General features: G+C 44.9%; 1 protein-coding gene across 4 annotated transcripts in view; it reads right to left on the bottom strand.

The window, feature by feature from the left end:
* Window positions 1-569: 569 nt before the first annotated feature.
* Window positions 570-26,624, bottom strand: part of PIP5K1A (phosphatidylinositol-4-phosphate 5-kinase type 1 alpha) — a 51,614-nt gene continuing 25,559 nt past the window's right edge. For 2 of the 4 annotated variants that reach the window (XM_031009898.3, XM_031009889.3), the window contains 14 exons: window positions 25,832-25,863; window positions 22,708-22,788; window positions 18,319-18,449; window positions 17,758-17,875; window positions 17,420-17,572; window positions 15,629-15,928; window positions 13,357-13,562; window positions 11,854-11,937; window positions 10,945-10,993; window positions 10,076-10,160; window positions 7,826-7,972; window positions 7,528-7,657; window positions 3,131-3,176; window positions 570-2,243 (listed from right to left, as the gene is read on the bottom strand). In XM_031009898.3, coding sequence (XP_030865758.1) covers window positions 2,241-2,243; window positions 3,131-3,176; window positions 7,528-7,657; window positions 7,826-7,972; window positions 10,076-10,160; window positions 10,945-10,993; window positions 11,854-11,937; window positions 13,357-13,562; window positions 15,629-15,928; window positions 17,420-17,572; window positions 17,758-17,875; window positions 18,319-18,449; window positions 22,708-22,788; window positions 25,832-25,863 — 1,565 coding nt within the window. In that variant the 3' untranslated portion in view covers window positions 570-2,240. Of the gene's footprint in view, window positions 2,244-3,130; window positions 3,177-7,527; window positions 7,658-7,825; window positions 7,973-10,075; window positions 10,161-10,944; window positions 10,994-11,853; window positions 11,938-13,356; window positions 13,563-15,628; window positions 15,929-17,419; window positions 17,573-17,757; window positions 17,876-18,318; window positions 18,450-22,707; window positions 22,789-25,831; window positions 25,867-26,624 lie in introns of all 4 variants that reach the window. The other 2 variants (XM_055358451.2, XM_031009894.3) reach the window with 1 other exon arrangement.

The following is a 26,624-nucleotide window of genomic DNA, read 5'->3' on the forward strand; positions in this document are numbered from 1 at the left end:
AACTCCTGACCTCAGGTGATCCACCTGCCTCCACCTCCCAAAGTGCTGGGATTACAGGTGTGAGCCACCATGCCTGGCCCGCCCCTACTTTTTTGTCTAGTTTCCTATCAAAGGAGCCTTAGCTCAACCTCACAGAAGAAAACAGCTAAAGAAAGCAATCTCTATGATCTTCTAAGAGTGACGCCCTAGGGCCAGGTCAAGAGAACGAAAGGGAGGGAATCACTAGGGCCAGCTAACCTCAAACTTACTTTTCCCACTGTCCCTCTCCTTTCCTCTTAACTGAGTAAAGTGAGTTTTGAACCTCAAATCCCTGTTAAATTGGGTTGCAACCTAGGCAAGAGACCTACAGTAATTCCCCTCATATTCATTCACTGCGTTTCCTCGTGAAGATAATGGGGTTGCTGAGGAAGAGGATATAAGGACATAAAGCCTTAAGAGTGAAGCTGGAGTGTTGCAAGCTGGAAAGTATGCAGCCTTTGTTTAGGGCAACATGAACAAAACTGAGCCTGGGTGGTGGAGTAGGAGGGTGAGCAGATGGTATATGAAAAAGAATCAGAAAAAATAAGAGGTCTAAATAACTGATTAAAGTTTATTACATTAAAACCATATATCACTTTTATATTGTATTTGCCATTTCTGAACAATACAAAGTAGAGGCAAATAGTAACACTTAATAAAAATGTTGATTCCCCATTCCTTTCCCTAAGACCCAGCCCTCCCTCAAATATTCTCTCCCACCCCTAACAGAACTCTGTCCTTAATAAAACACTTAAATACATCATAAATAGTAAATTATGAAAAAAAAATAGCAAGAATTCTTTCCTTCTTGTAAAAAACATGGCAGCAAAGCAGGCAGCCAGAAACTGGCTGGGGGTGTCTAATATAGACAGTTATTTGGGGTATGGGCTAACATATTATCAAGGCAGGGTGGGACAGAGAAGAGATAGAACAGGAATTCAACAATCTGCCTGAGATACCAGGCCCCCTTCTTCCCCTGACAAGAGTGGAAGGATCGGATGGAAAACCACAACTCTTGCAGACGGGGAGGAGAGGGCATATGTAGCCCCCATTTCCAACTTCCCTGCATGAAGACAGGGGGGTAGGACATGGCACAGCAATGACCTCACCAAGGCAAGAATCTGCTGTCTCCCCATGAGTTTAAGAAAATATTTGCTGGCCTCACAGATATGGACTGTCTGTTAAACAGACAGAGGTGTCCCCTCTTTACCTTAGCTCCACAAACAGGAGAACACTGTTGGAAAAGATGAGAAGAGCAAAAAAAATCTCCTTTGGAGAATGATCTAAAATTCATTTGGTAAGTCTTCACATTTAGAAAAACAAGCAGAATATATTTCAAATTGCAAAATAGTAATAATTATTATAGCCTGGCAGTGAACAGGATTCTGCCTAGGAAGGGCTATGATCTCCCAGCCCATGGATGCCTCCTGTTTTAACAAAAGGGATAAAGATTACCCCATGTCCCACTCTCTTCATTCCTTCAGCCTTAAGAAATTCATCAAGAGAGGAGTTTAAAGAGGAGCTGCTTCTGGCAGAGCAATCACTACTCTTCTCTTCACAAACACTATGGCTCTTCTGAGGGAACTCTATGAATAGGCATCTTGTCAACACTTCTGGAGTTCTGATCTGAAAATGGCTTGAAATTGTGTGCTGTGTGCTTTTTCCTTTTTTCAGGAAAAAAAAAAAAAAAAAAGAAGAAGAAGAAAGCTGGGAGGTGGTTAAACACCCTTATCCCCCAAAAACCTTTACAGAGATTACAGGAGTATTCTTCCAGGGATCAGAGAGAAAGAACTAAGGTAGGGATAATGTGCCAGCTAGTCTGTCCTGAGGAAATTAAGAGTCCGGTTCCTGGTCAAAGACGAGGGGAAAGAAAGCTGCCAAGTCCAGCAATCCCATTTCCAGCATGAAGAATGGGGGTCTGAAAAAAATTCAATAGTGGAGGCAAAGGGTTGGCCAGTTGAAAATCCGTACCACCCAACTCTGGAGTGGAGGGGATGCTGCGGTCCTCAACTCTCTGAGGCACTAATGCCCATTCATGAGGAAGAGGAAGGAGAGAAGGTTCTTCTTCAGGAAGAAGATGGAGGAGCAGCTCCCCTCGCTTCTATTACACTCCTTTTTTGATGACCAAGTAGAAGAAAATTCATCATTGCTGGGGCAAGGGCTGACATCTTGGGATCACAGAGATGGCAGAATCTTGTTCCAGGTCTTCTGAGGCTTTGCGCTTACTGAAAAGGGAGAGTGTAAAGTTAAGGATGTGGAGTATGAGATTAAGCAGAAATGGAATTCAAGCGTTAAGAAGTTTCTATTTCAGCCTCAGCCTCCAAGTATGAGGTACCAAAAATATTTTTTTAAAAATAAGATGTCGGCCGGGCACGGTGGCTCACACCTGTAATCCCAGCACTTTGGAAGGCCCAGGCAGGTGGATCACGAGGTCAGGATATCGAGGCCATCCTGGCTAACATGGTGAAACCCTGCTCTACTAAAAATACAAAAAATTAGCCGGGCGAGGTGGTGGCCGCCTGTAGTCCCAACTACTCAAGGGGCTGAGGCAGCAGAATGGCGTGAACCTGGGAGGCGTAGCTTGCAGTGAGCCGAGATCGCGCCACTGCACTCCAGCCTGGGTGACAGAGCGAGACTCCGTCTCAAAAAAACAAACACGATGGCTGGGTGCAATGGCTCACGGCTGTAATCCCAGCACTTTGAGAGGCCAAGGTGGGCAGATCACGACGTCAGGAGTTCAAGACCAGCCTGTCCAATATGATGAAACCCTGAGCCTACTAAAAAATACAGAAATTAGCCGGGCGTCGTGGCACGCACCTGTAGTCCCAGCTACTCCAGAGGCTGAGACAGGAGAACTGCTTGAACCCAGGAGGCAGAGGTTGCAGGTGAGCCGAGATTGCACCACTGCACTCCAGCCTGGGCAACAGAGTGAGATGCCATCTCAAAAATAAATAAATAAATAAATAAATAAGTACATAATAAAAAATAAAAAACAAGATTTAGGAGGTACCCAGATCCTCTAATCTTGCCAATTAACTTCCTGCTCCAGGCCATCAGAGATCCTCTTTATACCTTGCAAAACGTTCACCTCCCACACATCCCAGATACTCACATGGGTGAACTCTGACTCTGCAACTTCAAGCTTTTCCAAGGTTGTACTAACAGGAGAAAAAAAATGGAAGCAGAGAGAAAAAGAATTAGAAGACAACAACAAAGGACTCTCCTTTTAAATCTCATACTGCTTCTCTAATTTTCACTTCAGAATCAATTTAGAATTTGGAAAGAAGAGGCTGAGAAGCTACTAGATTTAGAAGCACACTGTTTTAATTAACCATATTTAGCTTCTTGAATACTATAAAATATTTCCCAGTACCCTGCCCTCTTCTGTTTCAATCTCCAGGTGTGGCAGGTACCCTCTAAGATTGCCCCCAATAATCCCTGCCTCCTGAGATCCATGCCATTGTGTAATTCTCTCTCAAGTGTGGGCTGCATTTAGTGATTCTCTTCTCATGAACAGAATGCAGCACAGGAGATGGAATGTCAATTCTGAGATTAGATTACAAAAATACTGTATCTTCTTCTTGGACTCATGCTCTAGCCCCTGCTTGCCTGCTCTGAGGAAAGCCAGCTCCTATGCTATGAGCTGGCTATGGATAGGGCGATGTGACAAGGAACCGAATACTGCCAACAACCATATAAGTGAGCTGAGAAGCTGATCTTCCCTCAGATAAGCTTTTGGACTAATAGCTTGACTGTAATCTCGAGAGAACCCAAGCCAAAGGCATCCAGCTAAGGTACAGAAACTGGGATAACAAATTTTTGTTTTCTTTTTGAGACAGATCTCGCTCTGTCGCCCAGGCTGAAGTGCAGTGGCACTATCTTGGCTCACTGCAACCTCTGCCTCCCGGGTTCAAGCAATTCTCTCGCCTCGGCCTCCTGAGTACCTGGGATTATAGGCACAAATCACCACACCTGGCTAATTTTTCTATTTTTAGTACAGATGGGGTTTCATCATGTTGGCCAGGCTGGTCTCGAACTTCTGGCCTCAGGTGATCCGCCCTCCTCAGCCTCCCAAAGTGCCAGGATTATAGGTGTGAGCCACCACACCCAGACTGAGATAACAAATGTTTGTTTTCAACAGCTAAGTTTGGGGGTAATTTGTTACACAATAATAGATAATACAGATTTTTGTACCTGGAATTGAGGTGCTGCTGTAACAAAAATCTAAAATTTGGGGGTGGTGGCCTGGTGCAGTGGCTCATGCCTGTAATCCCAGCACTTTGGGAGCCTGAGGCAGGCAGATCATCTGAAGCCAGGAGTTCAAGACCAGCCTCAGCAAGATGGCAAAACCCCGTCTCTATCAAAAATACAAAAATTAGCCAGGCGTGATGGTGCAGGCTTGTAATCCCAGCTCCTCGGGAGGCTGAGGTAGGAGAATCGCTTGAACCTGGGAGGCGGAAGTTGCAATGAACCAAGATAGTGCCACTACATTCTAGCCTGGGTGACAGAGGGAGACCCTGTTGGCAGAGACTGCAGTGAACCAAGATCGTGCCACTGTACTCCAGCCTGGGCAACAGAGTGAGACTCCATCTCAAAAAACAAAAACAAAACAAAACAAAACATTGGGGGTGGCTTGGAGGAGCATTTTAGTGAAAAGGTAGTGTCCTGAATATGCTGTTTATAGAATTTTGGACTTAAAGGGGGTTACCAGTGAGGGCTTAAAGTGAGAAAAATTTTATTGGAACTTGAAGGAAAGGAGATCCTAGTAAGGTAGCAGCACAAAGTTTAGCAACAATGTGATTTGTGATTATGTGAAAAGTAGAATATGTGCCTAATGAATTGGACAATCTAGCTACGGAGATTTCCAAGCAAAGTCCTGAAGGTGCCACCTGGTTTTCTCTTGATGCTTATAATAAAATATAGGAGAAGATAAAGAAATTATGGGAAGGACTATTAAACAAAAATGCCAGAACTTGATAAGTTTTGAAAATTCTAAGCCTCTCCAGAGAGCAAACAATGCTAAAATTAAGAAATGGCAGGCCACATACGGTGGCTCACTTCAGGAGGCAGAGGGAGGAGGATTGTTTAAGATCAGCCTGGTTAACACAATGAGACATCATCTCTACCAAAAAAAAAAAAAAAAGGCTTTTGAGCAAGGATAAGTTCCAGGGCACTGCCAAGAAAATGTGGTCTAAAGATGAAGGCAAACATATGACTGTGAAACATTTTATTAAGACCTCAGGAAAACAAAAGGTATTGGTTCAGAGTATGGTCATCCCTCAATATCTGTGGGGGACTGGTTCCAGGACCCCTCCTTGAATATCAAAATCCACAATGCACAAGTCCCTTATATACAATGCTATGGTATTTGCATATAACTCACACACATCCTCCATATACTTTATTTTTATTTATTTTTCTTTTGAGACAGGGTCTTGCTCTGTCACCCAGGCTAGAGTCCAGTGGCGTGATTTCGGCTCACTGCAACCACTGCCTCCGGGGTTCGAGTGATCCTCCTGCCTCAGCCTCCTGAGTAACTTGGACTACAGGCACATACCACCACGCCTGGCTAATTTTTTTGTATTTTTGGTAGAGATGGGGTTTCGCCATGTTGCTCAGGCTGATCTTAAACTCCTAGGCTCAAGTAATCTGGCCGCCTCTACCTCCCACAAGTGTTGGGATTACAGGCGTGAGCCATCACGCCTGGCCCTCCATATACTTTAAATCATTCCTAGATTATTTATGATAACTAATACAATGTAAATGCTATGTAAATAGTTGTTATACTATATTGTTCAGGGAATAATGACAAGAAAAGTCTGTACATGTTAAGTACAGGCCTAACTGTACAGTACATATCAGCAACAACGTAACATTTTCACAACTTTTTTTTTTCAGTATTTTTTAGTTTCTTTTTTTTTTTTTTTTAAAGGGATGGGGTCTCGTTATATTGACCAGGCTGGTCTCAAACTGCCTCAAGCAATCCTCCCACCTCAGCCTCCCAAAGTGGTGGGATTACAGGCATGAGCCACCACACCAGGCTCTCAAGTATTTTCAGTCCACAGTTGGTTGAATCTGGGATGTGGAACCTGTGGATACGGAGGGCTGATTGTGCTATTCAGTCATACAAAAGGCTGTTCAAAAGATTATGTTTCACAGATCCTTTCAACTGAAAAACAGGGTCTGTAAGAAGCTTAGGTCTCATAAAGAAGATATTTATGAGTGTGGCTTTTGTCTAATGGAGTGAATCCCAAGGAGAATCACAGGGGGCCCACAAAATCTTCTGTATCAGTAGAAACACTGCCATCTTGGACCAAAAAGGACAGAAACAGTACAAAATAGAGGCCACTAGTTCCCCCAAAATTCTACTGGAAAGAAGCAGCCTGAGAAAAGAACTCAGGTAAAAACACACTCTAGCTTTGATGAAAAAGGAAGACTCAGAAGACAAAACCAAGAGTCTAGAGGGTAGAGCCAAGAACCATGGAGAATTATTCTTCTGCTTTGAGGCCTGATAAAAGAAACTCCAACATTTCCTGGATTTTGGAACAGCAAATAAAATCAATGACTCCTTTTTGTGTCTCCCATTCTCCCCTTTTATGTACAGAAATGTGTATATTGGTTATCTAATGCCTGTCTCACCATTGTATGCTAGGTACATGGGGAAAGGATAACTTGTCTCTTTGGTTCCACAAGTTCACAGATTGAGAAGAACTGTACTTGAGGAGCTGTGCTTAAGGAACTATACCTGGGGGGCTCATTCAAACCCGGACCTAATTTAGGTAATAAAACTCTGGACTCTGAGCTAACGCTACAATGGGATGAGACCCCGGGAGGGGGTCAGTGTATTTTCGACATGGAGGTATGTAAATTACTGGAGACCAGAGAGTAGACTATGACAGGCAGTTTCTAAGATGGCTCACAATGATCCCTGCACCTCCTGGTATTCACACCCATGGGTAATTCCTTCCTCTTGAGTGTGGGCTGCATTTAGTGAACAGAATGTAGCACAAGTAGAATGTCAATTCTGAGATTAAGTTATAAGAGGCCATGGTTTCTGCATAGGCACATGCTCTCTTGTTCACTTGTCAGATAGCCCAGGTGCCATGTTCTGAGCTGTCCTATGGAGAAGTCCATGTAGCAAAGAACTGAGGGAAGCCCCCAAACAACAGCCAGCAAGGAACTAAGGCCCTCAGTTCAGCAACCCACAAGGAACAGAATCCTACCAGTAACCACATAAATAAGCTTAAAAGCAGATCTTCCTGTTTGAGCCTTCAGATGAGACCCCAGCCCTGGCCAACAGCTTAAATGCCACCTCGTGAGAAATCTTGAGCCAGAGGACCCAGCTAAGCTGGGCCTGGATTCCTGACCCACAGAAAGTATGATATATGTTTGTTATTTTAAGCCACTAATCTTTGGGATAATTTATTATGATGCAATCAAATTATAGAGGTTTCCAAGGACTTGAAAAGAGATATAAGATTATATGGAGAAAGGGGCCAATAAACCAACCTTGTAGTTAGCATTTGCAAAGTCTCTCCAACTAGAGGTGAGAAACTGGGGTCAGGAATAGGCGAGCCCTCACTGATTTCCTCCAAAGGTGGAGTCTGAGGTAAAACATCAGGACGACCAAGGTGAACACCTGGAAAAAAGATAGAGAAGATGGGGTACAGTAAATACAAGGAAAAATATGTAGCAGCTAGGCTTCCTGGATAGAAATGGGAGCAGAGGTCCTGGCCAGACAAGGTAAAGGCTCAGAAGGAAGGGAGGGAGTACCCAATCACATGGGGACCCCAGCCCTAGCACTGACCTGGCTCCACTTCTGCCTTTGTTGTCACTTGTGCCTTGTGTTCCCCAGAGACCGATGGCTGGTAAGTAATGCAGGAGTTGCCACTGGAGCCTGCTCGCCGAGAGAAAGATGAGCCAGACCGAAACTTTTTGGAAGGAGAAGGCTTCACTTCAAAAGGGAAAGAGAGAGCCTACTTAGCAACCACCTTAGCAACCATTACCAAGACATAGATACAAATAATTGCTAGTATCCCCAACACACACCCAAAGTTGGTCTGAAAAGTGAAAAGGCTAATGTCAACAAAGATAGGCCTATGAATTACTATTCAGAGAACAAGGTGTTAGCTCACTTCACTTTCCAAGAGGCATGAAAACCTAGAAGAAAGGAAACATATCCACACCTACCCCTCCAACATGGAGCCTTGATGACTGCTTTACTTCCATCAGATGAAATGTACCCTATTGCATAATTCCTTTTTTTTTTTTTTTTTTTTTTTTTGAGATGGAGTTTCGCTCTTGTTGCCCAGGCTGAAGTGCAATGGCGCGATCTTGGCTCACTGCAACCTCCGCCTCCAGAGTTCAAGTGATTCTCATGCCTCAGCCTCCTGGGTAGCTAGGATTACAGGCATGTGCCACTACACCCAGCTAATTTTATATTTTTAGTAGAGATGGGGTTTCACCATGTTGGTCAGGCTGGTCTCGAACTCTTGACCTCAGGTGGTCCGCCCACCTAGGCCTCCCAAAGTGCTGGGATTATAGGTATGAGCCACTGCCCCTGCCCCCTTTTTCTTTTTCTTTTTTTGAGACGAGAGTCTTGCTCTGTCGCCCAGGCTGGAGTGCAGTGGTGCCATCTTGGCTCACTGCAAGCTCCGCCTCCCGGGTTCATGCCATTCTCCTGCCTCAGCCTCCCAAGTAGCTGGGACTACAGGAGCCCACCACCACGCCCGGCTAATTATTTTTTGTATTTTTAGTAGAGACGGGGTTTCACCATGTTAGCCAGGATGGTCTCGATCTCCTGACCTTGTGATCTGCCCTCCTCGGCCTCCCAAAATGCTGGGATTACAGGTGTGAGCCACTGTGCTTGGCCCCCCTTTTTCTTTAATAGTATCCTATAGTAAAACCTGAGAAAGATAACTTTTTTTGAGATGAAGTTTCCTCTCTTGTCACCCAGGCTGGAGTGCAATGGCACTATCTCAGTTCACTGCAACCTCTGCCTCCCGTGTTCAAGTGATTCTCCTGCCTCAGACTCCTGAGTAGCTGAGATTACAGGTGCTCACCACCACCCGGCTGATTTTCGTATTTTTAGTAGAGACAGGGTTTCAACATGTTGGTTAGACTGGTATCGAACTCCTGACCTCAGATGATCCACCTGCTTTGGCCTCCCAAAGTGCTGGGATTACAGGTGTGAGCCACCGTGCCGGGCCAAGAAAGATAACTCTTTCACTCTACATTTTCTTAGCATGTATGTGCCCAGCACTAAATAATTGATACTTGTAATTTTTATCACTTTGTAAAGATTTTTTTATCTTTTTAAAATTTGTTGTAGAGACGAGGTCTCATGATGTTGCCCAGGCTGGTTCCAAACTCCCGGGCTTAACCGATCCTCCTGCCTTGGTCTCCCAAAGTGCTGGGATTATAGGTGTGAGATACTGCACCCAGCCTGGTTTTTCCATATCCCTTAAGACTGGCATGCCTAGGTCCCCTCTCCCTCGCTATGGGAATAATGATGCCCAATATGAGAAGAAGGGAAAGAGAAGCTAGAATTTGCTACGGCAGCAGCATGGAAGATTTGCAAAAAAATATTGGCACTTCCTAAACAAGAAAGTTGAGAAAAGAGACTAAAAACATGTGCTAACCAGAAATCAGTAAATGCTTCTGTAACCACCTGAGATAGTCTAGAAGACAAAACAGAACACCATTAACCTCACTGCGTATCTCTGTACATAGGCTCTGCCTATCTCTGTGGCATGGAACCTACATCCACAACTACACATTATTTATTTATTTATTTTTTTTGCAAATCCCAATTCCCCAGAAATGGCCCTCACCTCATTGACATATGCAGGAAGAGCCAAGGGGGAAACAGCAACTTGGAAATGACTATGACAGACTGACTAACACAAAGGACAAGAAATGGCTCTCATGGGATGTAGGTGGAAGGAGAGGCCTCTGGCATTGGCAGCTCCCTACCAGAGGTGTCCTGCCCTCTGTTCTCTTGGGGTAAGAGAGCCACTGGGCAGGAGTAGGCAGTCAATTGGTAGAAACCACTTACAGGGAATCTTCTTAAATACTGTGTTGCACATGAAGCGCTGGAACCGTTCAGCGTAGAAGCCTGGGCGATGCACTGAGACAGTGTCCTGCAGAGCAGAAGAAATGCTATAGAGTTAGAAGGAGGCCCGGCAAGAGGAACTCTAGTCCAAGGGCCATCTTCCCCCAGACTGAGCCCCTAGCAGAAGGGTAAAACCCACAAATGAAATAAATGGAAGGGGCCGGACGTAGTGGCTCACACCTGTAATCCTAGCATTTTGGGAAGCTGAGGTGGGCGGATCACCTGAGGTCAGGAGTTCAACACCAGCCTGTTCAACATGGCAAAACCTCATCTCTACTAAAAATACAAAACTTAGCCATGCATGGTGGTGGGCACCTGTAATCCCAGCTACATGGGAGGCTGAGGCATGAGAATTGCTTGAACCTGGGAGATGGAGGTTGAAGTGAGCTGAGATTGTGCCACTGCACTCCAGCCTGAGTGACAGAGCGAGACTCCATCTCAACTCAGCACTTTGGGAGGCCAAGGTAGGCGGATCACTTTGAGGTCAGGAGTTTGAGACCAGCCTGGCCAACATGGTAAAACCCCATCTCTACTAAAAATACAAAAATTAGCTGGGTGTGGTGGCGCGCGCCTGTGGTCCCACCTACTCGGGAAGCTGAGGCAGGAGAATCACTTGAAACTGCGAGACGGAGGTTGCAGCGAGCCGAGATCACGCCACTGCACTCCAGCCTGGGTGACAGAGTGAGACCCTGTCTCAAAAAAAAAAAAAAAAAAGAAAAAAGAAAAAAGAAAAAATTGCAAGAAACCGAGGCCAATCAGAAGTGATGGAGGCAGAAGTGTACGGTAAGAGAGCCTCTAGTATTACTACTTACTCCGTCATGTACCAGGGCTTTCCAAGAGTGCTCCAACTTCTTAACAAACCTGCAAGAAAAATGTACATCACCTACTCACGTCATTTTTAAATAAATGACCTTAATAACTTTATATTTTAGGGGGTTAAAGGGGTAATAGAAAATCTTGAAAAGACAGAAGCTGAGAAAGCACATCTACTGGTACACTGGTTTTCCCAAGAACAGGCATGGCAGTGCTGGTTCATCACGGAGACCCGTGTTGTTTCTAGGTAAGTCAATTATTCCCCCCATGGGAAAAGGGCAATTTATGTCCCTGGCAAATCAGGAACATGAATATTTATTATAAAAGGAGAGCTGAAAGAACAGATGGGCAAGACTGGAAAGGGTAGTTAAAACTGGATGATAATACTGAACCAACAAATCAAGTACCGTCCAGTCCTCATCAGTATTTAAAACCTTACAGGAACAAAACTGGGGTCTAACAATTCCAGCTCCTCCCTGATGATCACTCCATTGCCTCTTAGTTCCACAGTCTAATACATTTTACAGAACACAGTGACCCTCCTGTTTTTCCTCCATGGAAAAGAGTAACGTTTCCAGTTGTATCCCAATGTGGAACATGACTCATCTCATAGGTTTTTGCAAAGAGCCAGACAGATGGCATATTCTACCCTGGTGCTTCCAAGGACTGACTCAGCTTTCCACAGAAGGTATACATTATGTCTGGGGAGATGGGGGAAGAAGGGTTATAAAGGCCGGGGAAAGAGGCAAAATCAAGGAAATAAACCATCTGAAAACTAATGAAGTAGCCAGACTGCAACTCACTGTTCTTGCTTCCGGAAGAACTTGGTAACAAACCTATCTAAAAGAGAAACGTGACTGGTTATCTGTATCCACCCTCTCTTAATTTGGGATCCATATGCTCCTCACCTGTAAGACTGTAGAATGTCAATGATGCCAATATAAAGCAGAAGCCTTTCCCCTTTACTATTCCGGGCAGGGATGCCACCCATACTGAAAAAGGCAAAAAGGAAAGGGTGAGAAAATCTGTTGGCTAGTTTAGTCAGATCAGGATGGGGAAGTGAAACCTACACATAACTGCCTCATCCTCCATAAACCAGAAGATCAGACAATAAGTGACCAAGAAAACAAAAACAGAAAAAAATACATTAAAAAAACAGGAGAAAATGAGATCCTTCCTCTAACCCCAGGAACTCTCTACAGTATGTATTATAATCTAGTTTTCTCCAAATCTTCTTGCCTACCTCTTCCACTCTGATTCCACCAAAGAGAATCTAAAATTGCCACTACTCAGCAATTTTGGGAATGCTCTCCTAATTAACTCAACTTCTTCAGTACTTTTGCTATCTTAATTTATGCCCACTAAGACACTCTTCTTGAGAGTCATATTACAGAATACCTTAAAAAAATGAAACAATCTAAGATATCTGTGACACTTCAGTAATTACACTTACTAGGCATGATGAAGAAGGATGCCTTCCACAAAGAAGTCTATAATAATTTTTTTTTTTTTTTGACACAGGGTCTCATTCTTTTTGCCCAGGCTGGAGTGCAGTGGCATGTACAGTGGCTCACTGCAGCCTCGACCTCCTGGGCTCAAGCAATTCTGCCTCATCAGCCTCCTGAGTAGCTGGGACCACAGGTGCTCACCATCACACTCAGGTAATTTTTGAGTTTTTGTAGTGATGAGGTCTCATCATGATGCTCAGGCTGATCTCAAACTCCTGGACTCAAGTGATCCGCCTGCCTCAGCCTTCCAAAGTGTTGGGATTACTGGCATGAGCCACTGTGCCCAGCCCTAATAAAGTTCTAATATAATTTGCAGACATGCATTTAAGACTATAATTTTTTAAGACTTTAACTCTTGAACAGCTCTCCTTCCCACATATACTATAAACCCGAAATTAATCTTCTTTTCATTTTGTATTAAGAAAGCTCGTTCAAGCTCATTCTATACTTCTGTAAACAATAATGTTACTGATCCAACTGCTGAGTCAAGGCTACTCCTTTCCAGAAGGTGGGTCCCTTCCTAAAGAAAAAGTGCTGTGGCCGGGCACGGTGGCTCACGCCTGTAATCCCTACACTACGGGAGGCCAAGGCGGGTGGATCACCTGAGGTCAGGAGTTCGTAGACTAGTTTGCCCAACATGAGGAAACCCCTTCTCTACTAAAAATACAAAAAATTAGCTGGGTGGGGTGGCGGGCGCCTGTAATCACAGCTACTCAGGAGGCTGAAGCAGGAGAATCGCTTGAACCCAGGAGGTGGAGGTAGTAGTAGGCTGAGATCGTGCCATTGCACATCAGCACATCAGCCTGGGCAACAAGAGTGAAACTAAAAAAGAAAAGAAAAGAAAAGAAAAGAAAAGTGCTGTGGGCCTATGTTCTCCTCCCTAGTGGCCCTGAGCCCACTCACTGGTCATCGGTCTCCATGGTACCACCCCGTCGAGCCTCTCCCTGAATGGATTCCATGGCTGTGGAATACAGAGCCTTTTGGGGGGCCGGTCTTCGAGTATCAACTGAGTACTGTGTTTCGCTGCTTAAGGGCTCTCGTTGTGCATGATCTATATTATGGATTGACATCAAGAGGCTATAATCCATTATCTTGAAGCTCTGTAGCACCTAATGGAAGGAAAAAAACATGATCTGAGCCTTGGAAGAAATAAAAATATTTTTCAAGATCTCACAATTTTTTTGTTTTTTTTGAGAAAGGGTATCAATCTGTAACCCAGGCTAGAGTGCAGTGGTGTGATCTCAGCTCACTGTAGCTGCAACCTCCCAGGCTCAAAGGATCCACCTACTTCAGCCTCCCAAGTAGCTGGGACTACAGGCACACACCACACCACACCTGCCTAATTTTTTATTTTTCATAGAGACAGGGTTTCACCATGCTGCCCAGCTGGTCTCTAATTTCTGGGCTCAAGGGATCTGCGTATCTCAGTCTTCCAAAGTGCTGGGACTATTGGTATGAGCCACCACGCCTGGCTTGACAGCTTTCATGATGTAATTATTTAATTTAGCCTTACAGTGAACCTGTAAGGCTAAATTTTTTTTTTTTTTTTTTGAGACGGAGTCTTGCTTTGTCGCCAGGCTGGAGTACAGTGGCGCGATCTTGGCTCACTGCAACCTCCAACTCCCTGGTTCAAGCGATTTTCCTGCCTCAGCCTCCCGAGTAGCTGGGATTACAGGCACGTGCCACCACACCCAGCTAATTTTTGTATTTTTAGTAGAGTTGGGGTTTCACCATGTTGGCCAGGCTGGTCTCAAACGCCTGACCTGGTGATCTGCCTGCCTCAGCCTCCCAAAGTGCTGGGATTACAGGCGTGAGCCACCACGCCCGGCCTGGTTACTCTTTATTTACATACCCTTAGCTTTCTCTCATTTGAGTTAATATAATTTTTCCGAGTCCCACTGCCTAGCCCACAAGACCATCTTTGTTCTTTCCATGTATGTCTCCATGAAGAGAACACTACCTTCTCAAGAGAACAAGGAATACATATTTGTGCTGTGAAGATTCCACAACGAGGTTCTGGTAAAGTACATTTTGTGACAGAACAGATCTGTGGTAGGACCTTGTATGACTAGCTTCAATTCAGTTAAACATTTACTGAATCCCCACCATGTAGGCACTGTGCCTCCTTACAGAGATATAAAGATATTAAAGAGAGAGTTTCTGTCTTCAAGGACATTATACATTTAGAAAGGGATACAAATGTAAAATAAACACAATACAGTTTAATATGTGCAACAGTGGGAAGTGTTCACATGACAGAAGAGTACAGAGGTCAAGAGTGATATCTAGGCCGGGTGCGGTGGCTCACACCTGTAATCCTAGCACTTTGGGAGGCCAAGGCAGGCAGATCACTTGAGGTCAGGAGTTTGAAACCAGCGGGACCAACGTGGTGAAACCCTGTCACTACTAAAAATACAAAAACGACCCAGGCGTGGTGATGGGCGCCTGTAATCCCAGCTACTTGGGAGGCTGAGGCAGGAGAATCGCTTGAATCTGGGAGGTGGAAATTGCAGTGGGCCGAGATCGTGCCATTGCACTCCAGTCTGGGTGACAAGAGTGAAACTCCATCTCAAAAAATAAAAAATAAAGTAAAATGTAGATACATTTATCTATTGGTGACGGGCAGCATGAGAGGATGAAATAGGATAAAAAGTTAAGGTAGCTTGTTGAGAAACAAAGCTAGGGAGATGAGAGTCAGAAAATGGTTTGATTAGAATGCCAAACATCTGAAATCCCTATTGAGAGCAACAGCAAATGGACTGAAGATCGATATTGAAAGCCCAATTGGGGTTGGATATCATAATTCTGTAGAGATGCCAGTATACACGGTTGTGTAATATTCTTCAGCAGCACTCAGCTTCCAAAAATATAAATTTGGATTTGGCAGCCAGGACCAAAATCTGAGGAAGGATGATGTTGGTGTGAAAATAAGCAGAACATTTGACTATGAGGCCCAGGCTAGCTAGAGAAGGAAATAAATCCCATTGTGGGAGGATAAACGGGGAGAAAGTAAAAATGTAAAGGAATGGCAATGAACTAATTAAGAGTTATTTTAAATACAGCCCAGGACATACAGTGCTAAGGAACAGAGTTCCATCTCCCACAAACTTAATGCCTAAGAACAATCAAGCTGTTTTAGTAACTGAGATTTTTGGTGTCTAAGTAACAAACTCACCAAACAGTCACGCTGCAGGGTCTTACAGAGAGCGTTGTACATGTCAGCATCCAAAAAAAGACCATCAGGGATGTCTTGTAAGAAGTCTAGGTCTTTAAATGTGGGAAGAGGCTTCTCTCGCTCTTTCTGGGAAGCCCGCCGTTTGTAGGTTGAGCCTTTGAGGTCATATTTGATATGCATTTTTACCGATCTTGGTAAAAGATTGTTCATCACCACAATCCGAATGTTCTTGCCACCTGCCTGCACACAGTACAGTCCATAGAATTTAGGCAGCAAAGTCCGAGGGTTCTGGTTGAGGTTCTGAGAACACAAAAGGAAACAGAAGTAGGAGAACAACTTAGCTGATTTTCAGTGAAACTCACCAGTAAAAGTTACCACCCATCCTCCCTTTATCTCCTATATGAGATTTAGACACAATCTGTCCATAAACCTACATCATATATGCTTTAAATTTCCCTATGCATCTATTTCAATGGTAAGTTCAACATCAAGCTGTGCCACAGACTCTCCAATACAGAAATCAGTCAGGATACCAATATAAGATGGATATAATTCTTCAGAGAGATTTAAGAGAAGACGACACTCTCTGCCCTGGGTATAGTATATTCTTGGGGATGGTAAGGCAGGTAAGGAGAGTTACCTAACTTCTCCAGAACCTCCAATAGCAATCAGAGTAAGGCTGCAGAGAGTATTATCAAGGGAAATAACCTACCTCATTCCCCAAACTAGAAGCTGAACTAAGAACAGAATACGAAAATAGCCAGGTGCAGTGGCTCATGCCTGTAATCCCAGCACTTTGGGAGGCCAAACAGGAGGATCACTTGAGCTCAGGAATTTGAGACCAGCCTGGGTAACATAGCAAGACCTCATCTCTACTAAAAATTTATAAAAATTAGGCCAGGCACGGTGGCTCACGCCTGTAATCCCAGCACTTTGGGAGGCCGAGGCAGGCGGATCATGCGGTCAGGAGTTCAAGACCAGCCTGACCAACATGGTGAAACCCCGTCTCTACTAAAAAATAAAAAATTAGCTTGGCATGGTGGCGCATGCCTGTAATCCCAGCTACTCAGGAGGCTGAGGCAGGAGAATTGCTTGAACCTGGGAGGCGGAGGTTGCAGTGAGCCGAGATTGTGCAACTGCACTCCAGCTTGGACAACAGAGCGAGACTCCGTCACGAAAAAATAAAAGAAAATAAGTTTATAAAAATTAGCCAGGTGTGATGGTGCGTGCCTTTAGTCCCAACTGCGTGAGAGGCTGAGGTGGGAGGATCACTTGAGCCTGGGAGATCAACACTTAAAACAGAACAGATAAACAAAACCTCTTTTACCATACAGAGGCAAAAGAAATGGGGTGAAAAGCACAAAACTGAACAACATTTTTTTTTTTTTTTTTTTTGAGACGGAGTCTTGCTCTGTTACCCAGGCTGGAGTGCAGTGGCAGGATCTCGGCTCACTGCAAACTTCGCCTCCCAGGTTCACGCCATTCTCCTGTCTCAGCCTCCTGAGTAGCTGGGACTACAGGCGCCCGCTACCACGCCTGGCTAATTTTTTGTATTTTTAGTAAAGACGAGGTTTCACCATGTTGGCCAGGATGGTCTTGATCTCCTGACCTCGTGATCCGCCTGCCTCGGCCTCCCAAAGTCCTGGGATTACAGGCGTGAGCCACCACGCCTGGCCTGAACTACACTCTTAAGATAGAAGTGCTGACACTGTTTTACCCTGCTGAAGACAGCCTCCCCAGCCTTGCCCAGAAGTGAGCAGCACAGGTGGACAGTGCTTCTCTCTCCCTTACCATGTAGTATCCTGGAAGCAGCTTCTGCAGAAATTCCGCCTCTTTATGTTGGACTGTCTTAATAATGAACTCATCGTCACTGGACACATAGAATAGGGAACCACTAGCTCCAGAGCTACAGAGTTCAATCAGCGGCTCACTGCAGAGGGAATACTGGGGCAAACAGAGAAGAAGTAAGAGATTTAGACACATCAGGGCCTTGCCCAACACAAAAATCAACTACAGATGCAATTCTTTTCTAAATAAAAACCAGAGCGAGACTGTGGAGAAAAGGGGCCTTCCTTTGGGAATATCCCTCTGATACTGGAGTCACAGGGTCCTGATATCCAGATGCTTACCAAGTAATCATCGGGCCGGATACCAAATAGCTCCCGGAAGTAGCGGAAGGCAACAGGTGCATAGGTCTTGAAACGAAAGTCACTGTAGTGATGAGCAGGGGTCAGGTTGCTCCCTTCACTGTGGGGTTAAACAGAGGTAGCCATAACTTGCCAGTCCCTACCATCCAGAGAATCTACCTTGCAAAGACACTCAAGAGTCACCTCATGGTGGGGGAGTGGGGGAATACATTCCTCCTAAGATAATCACAGCCCTTCTTAGATGAGTTAGTGAGACAATGGCACAGCATGGACAGCAAGACATAAGAAGAAGAAATCACACTGCCTCCTATCCAATGCATTAGGTTGTTTTTTACAGGTCAATCCATAGGACAGAGGCTAATGGAAGCATCTAGAGGACAGTATCTGCTCTCCGAACTCTCTAGTCCCACATCGCCCTGATTACAACCAGGTTAAGAAATGGACACATGTCTAAATTGTCCGACCTGAACCCCTAAAACTGCCCTGGGCTTATTTGAAAAGGCCACATTTCCAGGACGTGCTCCTGAACATTAAACTCTGTACCTGGGAAAGAAGATACTCTCCACCACGTAGAAATCTTGCATGAGGACATCACGCTCTGGTTTGGTACTCAGGCTCCCCACAGTGTGGGTAATGCCTAACTGGATGGCACCTTTCAAGGCTGATGAGGTTGTCTGAGAAACAAGAGAAATGAGAAGAAAATTCCTAGTATAAGTAGGATTATAACAATAAAAATTCAGAAAGGGGAAGCTAGAAGGAACACTTTAAAACAAATGTCCTTTAGTCTGAGCAATAGTTCAGATAAAACTGGGACAATCCAGTTTCCCCATCCCTATGCTGTACTCTGCAATTAAGCTTAGTAAAGATTGGAAGGACAGTGAGGATACAGAGTAGCAAAGCTGGGACTCTCTGAGCCAGCCTCAGCTAGGCAAGGTGCTCCCTCCTGTTGGCCTGCCTAAACAAGAGTTCCATATCTGTATTTGGAAGATACGTTGTATTGACACAACGTTCTTAGTTCTCACTCCTAAGGTTTCTGCCCCCAGAGTGTATCTGGAGCCCTCTAAACATTTCCTTCATCTGATATCGAATGTAACTAAAATTAACCAATATTCCTTTTTTTTTGAGACTAAGTCTCACTCTGTCACCCAGGCTGGAATGGAGTACAGCAGCATGATCTCGGCTCACTGAAAACTTTGCCTCCCCGGTTCAAGCGATTCTCATGCCTCAGCCTCCCAAGTAGCTGAGATTACAGGCATGCACCACGACGCCCTGCTTATTCTTTATATTTTTAGTAGAGATGGGGTTTCACTATGTTGGTCAGGCTGGTCTCAAGCTCCTAACCTCAGGACTCCCAAAGCTCTGGGATTACGGGCATGAGCCACCATGCCCAGCCCTAAAATTAACCAATATTCTGATCTGACTGCCTGGCGGCAGAAACTTCAGTCCTCTAAGGAAGGGCCTAACTAGTGTGTCTCAAGGACAACAGGGTGGGGTGGGCGCGGTGGCTCACGCCTCTAATCCGAGCACTCTGGGAGACTGAGGTGGGCAGACCACTTTAGGCCAAGAGTTCGAGACCAGCCTGGCCAATGTGGTGAAACCGTCTCTACTAAAAACACAAAAATTGGCTGGATGAGTTGGTGTGCACCTGTAGTCCCAGCTACTCAGAAGGCTGAGACAGGAGAATTGCTTGAAGCTGGGAGGCGGAGGCTGCAGTGAGCTAATATCACACCACTGCATTCCAGCCTGGGTAACACAGCAAGACTGTCTCAAAAAAAAGGGCAACAGTGTGGTAAAAGAGCTCCTAACTGAAGAAGAAAGCATGAAAGACTCAAATTATTTCCAAGAGCAGTATTCAGACTTAGAATTATCAAACTTGGTCAAAACACAAGAGCCCCACTCTTACAATCCAGGATTCCAAGCCCGTGCGAAAGTATCGCATCATCTAGATCTTTGCTGTCTGATAACAGTTGCCACTAGGTACACGTGGCTATTTAAATTTAAGTTCATTCAAATTTAAAACTTCATTTCCTCAGTCTTACTACTTACAGTTCAAGTGTGGCTACTAGCTACCATATTGGATAGCACAGATACAGCACATTTCAATCACTGCAAAAACTTTGATTAGACAGCTTTGCTCTATTTGCCTCATCCCCAACCTCGGCCAGGCATTACTTATATTTCTACTTGGTCCTCAATGGGCAATAAATTACAACTAGTTTTTTTTTTTTTTTTCTTGAGACGGAGTCTCGCTCTGTCGCCCAGGCTGGAGTGCAGTGGCGCGATCTTGGCTCACTGCAAGCTCCGCCTCCCTGGTTGACGCCATTCTCCTGCCTCAGCCTCCTGAGTAGCTGGGACTACAGGCGCAAGCCACCACACCCGACTAATTTTTTGTATTTTTTTTTTTTTTAGTAGAGACGGGGTTTCACCGTGTTAGCGAGGATGATCTCGATCTCCTGACCTTGTTATCCACCTGCCTCGGCCTCCCAAAGTGCTGGGATTACAGGCATGAGCCACCATGCCCAGCCTACAACTAGTTTTTTTCATGTACAGATAGGTCAAACGAAAATAAATTATTAGTTGTTTTTTTTTTTTTTTAAGTATCTGCCTCCCCAGTTATAATAGAAACTCATCTTTTTATCTTAATGTTCAACATACAAAAAGAGCTAAATGGCCGGGTGCTGTGGCTCATGCCTGTAATCCCAGCACTTTGGGAGGCCGAGACAGGCAGATTACCTGAGGTCAGGAGTTCAAGACCAGCCTGACCAACATGGAGAAACCCTATCTCTACTAAAAATACAAAATTATCCAGGCATGGTGGTGCATGCCTGTAATCCCAGCTACTTGGGAAACTGAGGCAGGAGAATCGCTTGAACCCGCAAGGCAGAGGTTGTGGTGAGTGGAGATCACGCCATTGCACTCCAGCCTGGGCAACAAGAGTAAAACTCCCTCAGAAAAAAAAAAAAAGCTAAATAAGCCAGGTGTGGTGGCTGAGGCCTGTAGTCCCAGTTACTTTGGAGGCTGAGGTAGGAGGATGGCTTGAGCCCAGGAGTTCAAGGCTGCAGTGTGCCATCAACGCACCCACTGCATTCCAGTCTGGGCAACAGAGCAAGATCCTATTTCTTTCTTTCCTTTCTGTTTTTTTTGTGTTTTTTTTGAGACGGAGTCTCGCTCTGTTGCCCAGGCTGGATGGAGTGCAATGGCGCGAACTTGGCTCACTGCAACCTTCGCCTCCCGGGTTCAAGCTATTCTCATGACTCAGCCTCCTGAGTAGCTGGGATTACAGATGCCCACCAACACGCCTAGCTAATTTTTGTATTTTTAGTAGAGATGGGGCTTTGCCATGTTGGTCAGGTTGGTTGCCGACTCCTGACCTCAGGTGATCCACCCGCCTCAGCTTCCCAAATGCAAGATCCCATTTCTTAAAAAAAAAAAAATTTAAAAATGAAGAGCTCAGTAAAAGTAATTGACATGAGCCACAGAGTCCATTCTGGGGACTGTCAGGTCCTTGACTGAGAATGAGTCAGTCCACCTCTGCTACTTGGGACAATGAAATAGAAAACGAACACAAAATTTACATAGGCCAGAAACCTAGAACTCCAAGGAAATCTTCACACCCCATATTAGACAAACCACAGATGCTAAATGGGAGACTGAACACTGTCCCTCAGGAAGCCTAAACCATCTGCAAACCAGTCCAGAACTCAAGAATTTGGATCCCTCAAGGATCCAGGATGCTTCTGTTTTCCCTTCACCAGCTCAATTTCCACTTTTCCACAATTACTGCTCCTTTCCAGTCCATTTGATATTCAGAGCTCAAAAAAGCAGATGTCCTAGGTACTATTCGCCAGCTAAATGACTGTCTTTGTGGAGGAAAAGGGGGTGAGACACGGTCAATCACCCCTGTAACTCTAGCACTTTGGAAGGTTTAGGTAGGAGGAATGCTTGAGGGCAGGAGTTTGAGACCAGCCTGTGCGACAAAGCAAGATCATGTCATAAAACTAATTTATTATTATCCACGTGTGGTGCTGTGCACCTGTAGTCCCAGCTACTCAGGAGGTTGAGGCAGGAAGATCACTTGAGCCCAGGAGTCGGAGGTTACAATAGCCTCCTGCTACTGGCCAATGATCATGCCACTGCAATCCAGCCTGGGTGACAGATTGACACCCTGGCTCTAAAAAAAAAATTGAAGAGAAAAAAAGTCTGACCTATTGTGTATATTTGTATCAACAGGCTGGGCTGGGACCTGGCCCTCTATTGATATATATCCAGCAATGGACAAAAAGACAGAAAGACTGCGAGAGACATGGTTCCCTGTGGTAAGATAAGAATGGCTTTCATGGCCTTGTTACATATTTATACCTAACAGGGAAACCCAGTTTCTTCAGCTCAGTAAAATAGCAACCAATGCCAGATTTGTTCACTAAATTTTTTTTTTTTTTTTTTTTGAGATGGAGTCTTGTTCTGTCACCAAGGCTAGAGTGCAGTGGCACAATTTGACCCTCACTGCAACCTCCACCTCTCAGGTTCAAGCGATTCTCCTGCCTCAACATCCCGAGTAGCTGGGACCACAAGCGTGTGCCACCCAGCTAATTTTTGTATTTTTAGTAGAGACAGAGTTTCATCATGTTGGCCAGGTTGGTCTTGAACTCCTGGCCTAAAATGATCTGCCTGCCTCGGCTTCCCAAAGTGCTGGGATTACAGGCCTGGGGCACTGTGCCCAGCCAAAAAAAAATCTCATTTAAACATTCATATACAAAAAGGAGACAATTTACCCTTTGAGAAATAAATCTAAAGTCTAAGCTGTATTATGTGCAAAAGCTTAGGAGATCAAGAAACAGGACAGTACATAGAGAGTAATTTCAAGGAGACTGAGTTCCCAGAGTAAGCTGCTGAGCTCCTGGAGTAAGATGAGAAGGTTTCATCCAGACACACCTTTTTATATGTTGTCTCTCCTGAGGAATCAACACTTCTATGGCCTATTTTCTTGATGGGCATGCCAGAGGCATAAGGCACCTAGAAGAAGAGTCAAGATTATAATACAATTCCCATGTAAGACACCAAATAGCTACCACAATGGTACATCAAAACAAAATAAACTGAAACAACATATTCTTTCTAGATTAAAAACATTTTACAAAATCTTCAGATCTATCCCATGCAAATATACAGCTATAATGCTGGTTCCCAATGAATTAAGTGGCTAAAAGATCACAGAAGAAAACTCCAAGGGACACATATTTTCCCTTTGGTCCTCAGAAAGAAGACACAGACAATAAAAGTGAGTGTTTTTATTCTTTATTTTTTTGAAACAGAGTCTCGCTCGTTGCCCAGGCTGGAGTGCGGTGGCACAATCTCAGCTCACTGCAACCTCCACCTCCTCGGTTCAAGCAATTCTCTCGCCTCAGCCTCCCGAGCAGCTGGGATTATAGGCGCGCACCACCACACCTGACTAATTTTTGTATTTTTGTATTTTTAGTAGAGATGAGGTTTCACCATGTTGGCCAGGCTGATCTCAAACTGCTGACCTCAAGTGATCCACCTGCCTCAGCCTCCCAAAGTGCTGGGATTACAGGTGTGAGCCACCACGCCCGGCCAGAAAATAAGAGTACTTTTTTTTTTTTCGAGACAGAGTTTCGCTTGTGTCGCCTGGGCTGGAGTGCAATGCCACGATCTCGGCTCACTGCAACCTCCGCCTCCCGGGTTCAAGCGATTCTCCAGCCTCAGCCTCCCGAGTAGCTGAGATTACAGGAATGCGCCACCACACCCAGCTAATTTTTTGTATTATTAGTAGAGATGGGGTTTCAACATGTTGACCAGGCTAGTCTCGAACTCCTGACCTCAGGTGATCCACTCGCCTTGGCCTCCCAAAGTGCTGGGATTATAGGTGTGAGGCACTGCACCCAACCAAAGGTGAGTATTTTTAAACAGTAGTAGAAACATAGCTCAGCGATGGCTGGGTGCAGTGGCTCACACCTGTAATCCTAGCACTTTGGGAGGTGGAGGCAAGTGGATCACGAGGTCAGGAGTTCAAGACCAGCCTGGCCAAGATGTTGAAACCCTGTCTCTACTAAAAACACAAAAATTACCCGGGCATGGTAGTAGGCACCTGTAATCCCAGCTACTCGGGAGGCTGAGGCAGAGAATTGCTTGAAACTGGGAGGTGGAGGTTGCAGTGAGCCGAGATCGCACCACTGCACTCCAGCCTGGGTGACAGAGCGAGACTCTGTCTCAAAAAAAAAAAGAAGAAAAGAAACATAGCTGGGTGGTGTGGCATGCACCTGTTATCTCAGCTATTCAGAAGGCCAAGTGGGGAGGATCACTTGAGCCTAGGAGTTTGAGACCAGACTGGGCAACATGGCGAATCTCCATTTCCAACTAAAAATACAAAAAATTTGCCTGGTGTGGTGGCTTGCATCTCTAATCCCAGCTACTCAGGAGGCTGAGGCAGGAGAATCACTTGAATCCAGGAAGCAGAGGTTGCAATGAGCCAAGATCATGCCACTGCACTCCAGCCTGGGCGACAGAGCGCAACTCTGTCTCAAAAAAAAAAAAAAAAAAGAAAAGAGGCCAGGCGCAGTGGCTCACACCTGTAATCCCAGCACACTGGGAGGCCAAGGCGGGTGGATCACCTGAGGTCAGGAGTTCAAAACCAGTCTGGTCAACAGGGTGAAACCCTGTCTCTACTAAAAATACAAAAATTAGGCGGGCATGGTGGCGTGCACCTGTAATCCCAGCTGCTTGGGAGGCTGAGGCAGGAGAACTGCCTGAACCTGGGAGGCAGAGGACATAGTGAGCCAAGATCGAGCCACTGTACTCCATACTGGGCAACAGAGCAAGACTCCATCTCAAAAAAAAAAAGGCAAGAAGGGAGGAGTAAACCAGTATAGCAGTCTAGAAAGTTATCCCCAAGAGCCAAGATGCCAGAGCAACAGACATGAAGTTACTCTTCATAACATCAATACTCATTAAGTTTATAAGCCAGAAGGCTGAGAGACTAGTGGAAACAGGATATCACAGTTTTTTTTTTGAGACAAGGGTGTCTCTGTCACCCAGGGTAGAGGGCAGTGGTGTGATAATGGCTCACTGCAGCCTCAACCTCCTGGGCTCAAGCAATCCCGAGTAGCTGGGACTATGGTGTGCACCTGGCTAATGTTTTATTTTTTTGTAGAACCAGGGTCTCACTATGTTGCACAGGCCTGTCTCCATCTCCTGGCCTCAAGCAATCCTCTCACCTCGGCCTCCCAAAGTGTTAGGATTACAAGCATGAGCAACCGTGACTGGCTGGATGTCCCAATCTTAAGACCTGATATTCAAGTTCTATTCTTTTAGCCAAGGCCCTTAGTACCAGAAAACTCTCAGTATATCACCTGACAGATGCTGGAAGATGTTCTGAGAGAAAGTTTGAAGTCCCAGGTCAAAAGGGCCTGCATTCTGAGGCCCCTTTCACAAAACCCAGGGGAGAGGCAAGAAGTGAGAAGAGGGTTAGGAAATACACCATGGGAAGAAAGTTGAGCAAAATGGCGATATTCTGGACAAAAAAGAGAAACTTGTGAAACTAACAGCTTCTGCATGGCTAAAAGTTCTTCATATTCATCGAAGGTGTGCAATCAGGAGGCCATAACAGCAAAACAAAGAAAGTGAGCTTTAGTGTTAGACTGCCTGGGTTTGAATTTGAATCCCAGCTTTACTAATCCCACTTAGTAACTATGCAATCCTCACTTTCTTCATCTGTAAAACAGATAACAGTATTTGCCTCACTGTAGTTGTCTGAAGGATTAAATAAGAATATCTTAAAGGGCACTTAGGTACAGTATTTACTTTTTGGTATATATTGCATTTGGTACATTAAAAATGCTCAATAAATGTGAGATATTGTTAATATTTAAAATAAACTACAATAAAAGATGAGTTGCATAATTTCTAGCCCACCAATGAGATGTAAGAATCCTGTCTAGCTTCCAAGACCTAAGTAGAGAAAAAATAAAAATGTCATAAACAGGTTCCTTCTATCCCAGAATTAAGGTTTTAGCAACCATTGTATCAGTATGAAACTCACCTCAGATGCCATGGGTCTCTTGATTCCAGATGCTGCTGGGGGGAAAAAAAAACAATCAAGAGTGTATCACACACTCACATCTCTGTCAAGCATACTGAAAGCACCAGAGTTTGAGTCAAACTAAACGTAAGTATAAACTCCTGCCTCTTGCTCAGTAATACCAGATCCTTTTGGATAGCAACTGTGTATGTCCCTCTCTCCTTCTCCATACTCACATAGGCCTCGTGCATATTCCATTTTTATTCTAGACCCCTTTCTTATTCAAATATCCATATTTTCTCTGGGAAATATAACTTTTTCTTTTCTTTTCTTTTGAGATGGAGTTTCACTCTATCGCCCAGGCTGGAGTGCAGTGGCATGACCTCAGCTCACTGCAAGTGATTCTCCTGCTCAGCCTCCTGAGTAGCAGGGATTACAGGTGCCTCCTACCACATTCAGCTAATTTTTGTGTTTTTAGTGGAGGCGGGATTTCACCATGATGGCCGGGCTGGTCTCGAACTCCTGACCTCAAGTGATCCATCCACCTCAAGCCTCCCAAAGTGCTACGATTACAAGCAAGAGCCACCGCACCTGTCCCTTTTTTTTTAATTTTTATTTTTTAGATGGAGTCTCGCTCTGTCACTTTTTTTTTTTTTTTTTTTTGAGACAGAGTCTCGCTGTTGCCCAGGTTGGAGTGCAATGGCACGATCTCGGCTCACTGCAACCTCCACCTCCTGGGTTCAAGCAATTCTCCTGCCTCAGCCTCCCGAGTAGCTGGGATTACAGGTGTGTGCCATCACGCCTGGCTAATTTT

Source organism: Gorilla gorilla, chromosome 1 (genome assembly GCF_029281585.2).
Source record: "Gorilla gorilla gorilla isolate KB3781 chromosome 1, NHGRI_mGorGor1-v2.1_pri, whole genome shotgun sequence".
Classification (NCBI taxonomy): domain Eukaryota; kingdom Metazoa; phylum Chordata; class Mammalia; order Primates; family Hominidae; genus Gorilla; species Gorilla gorilla.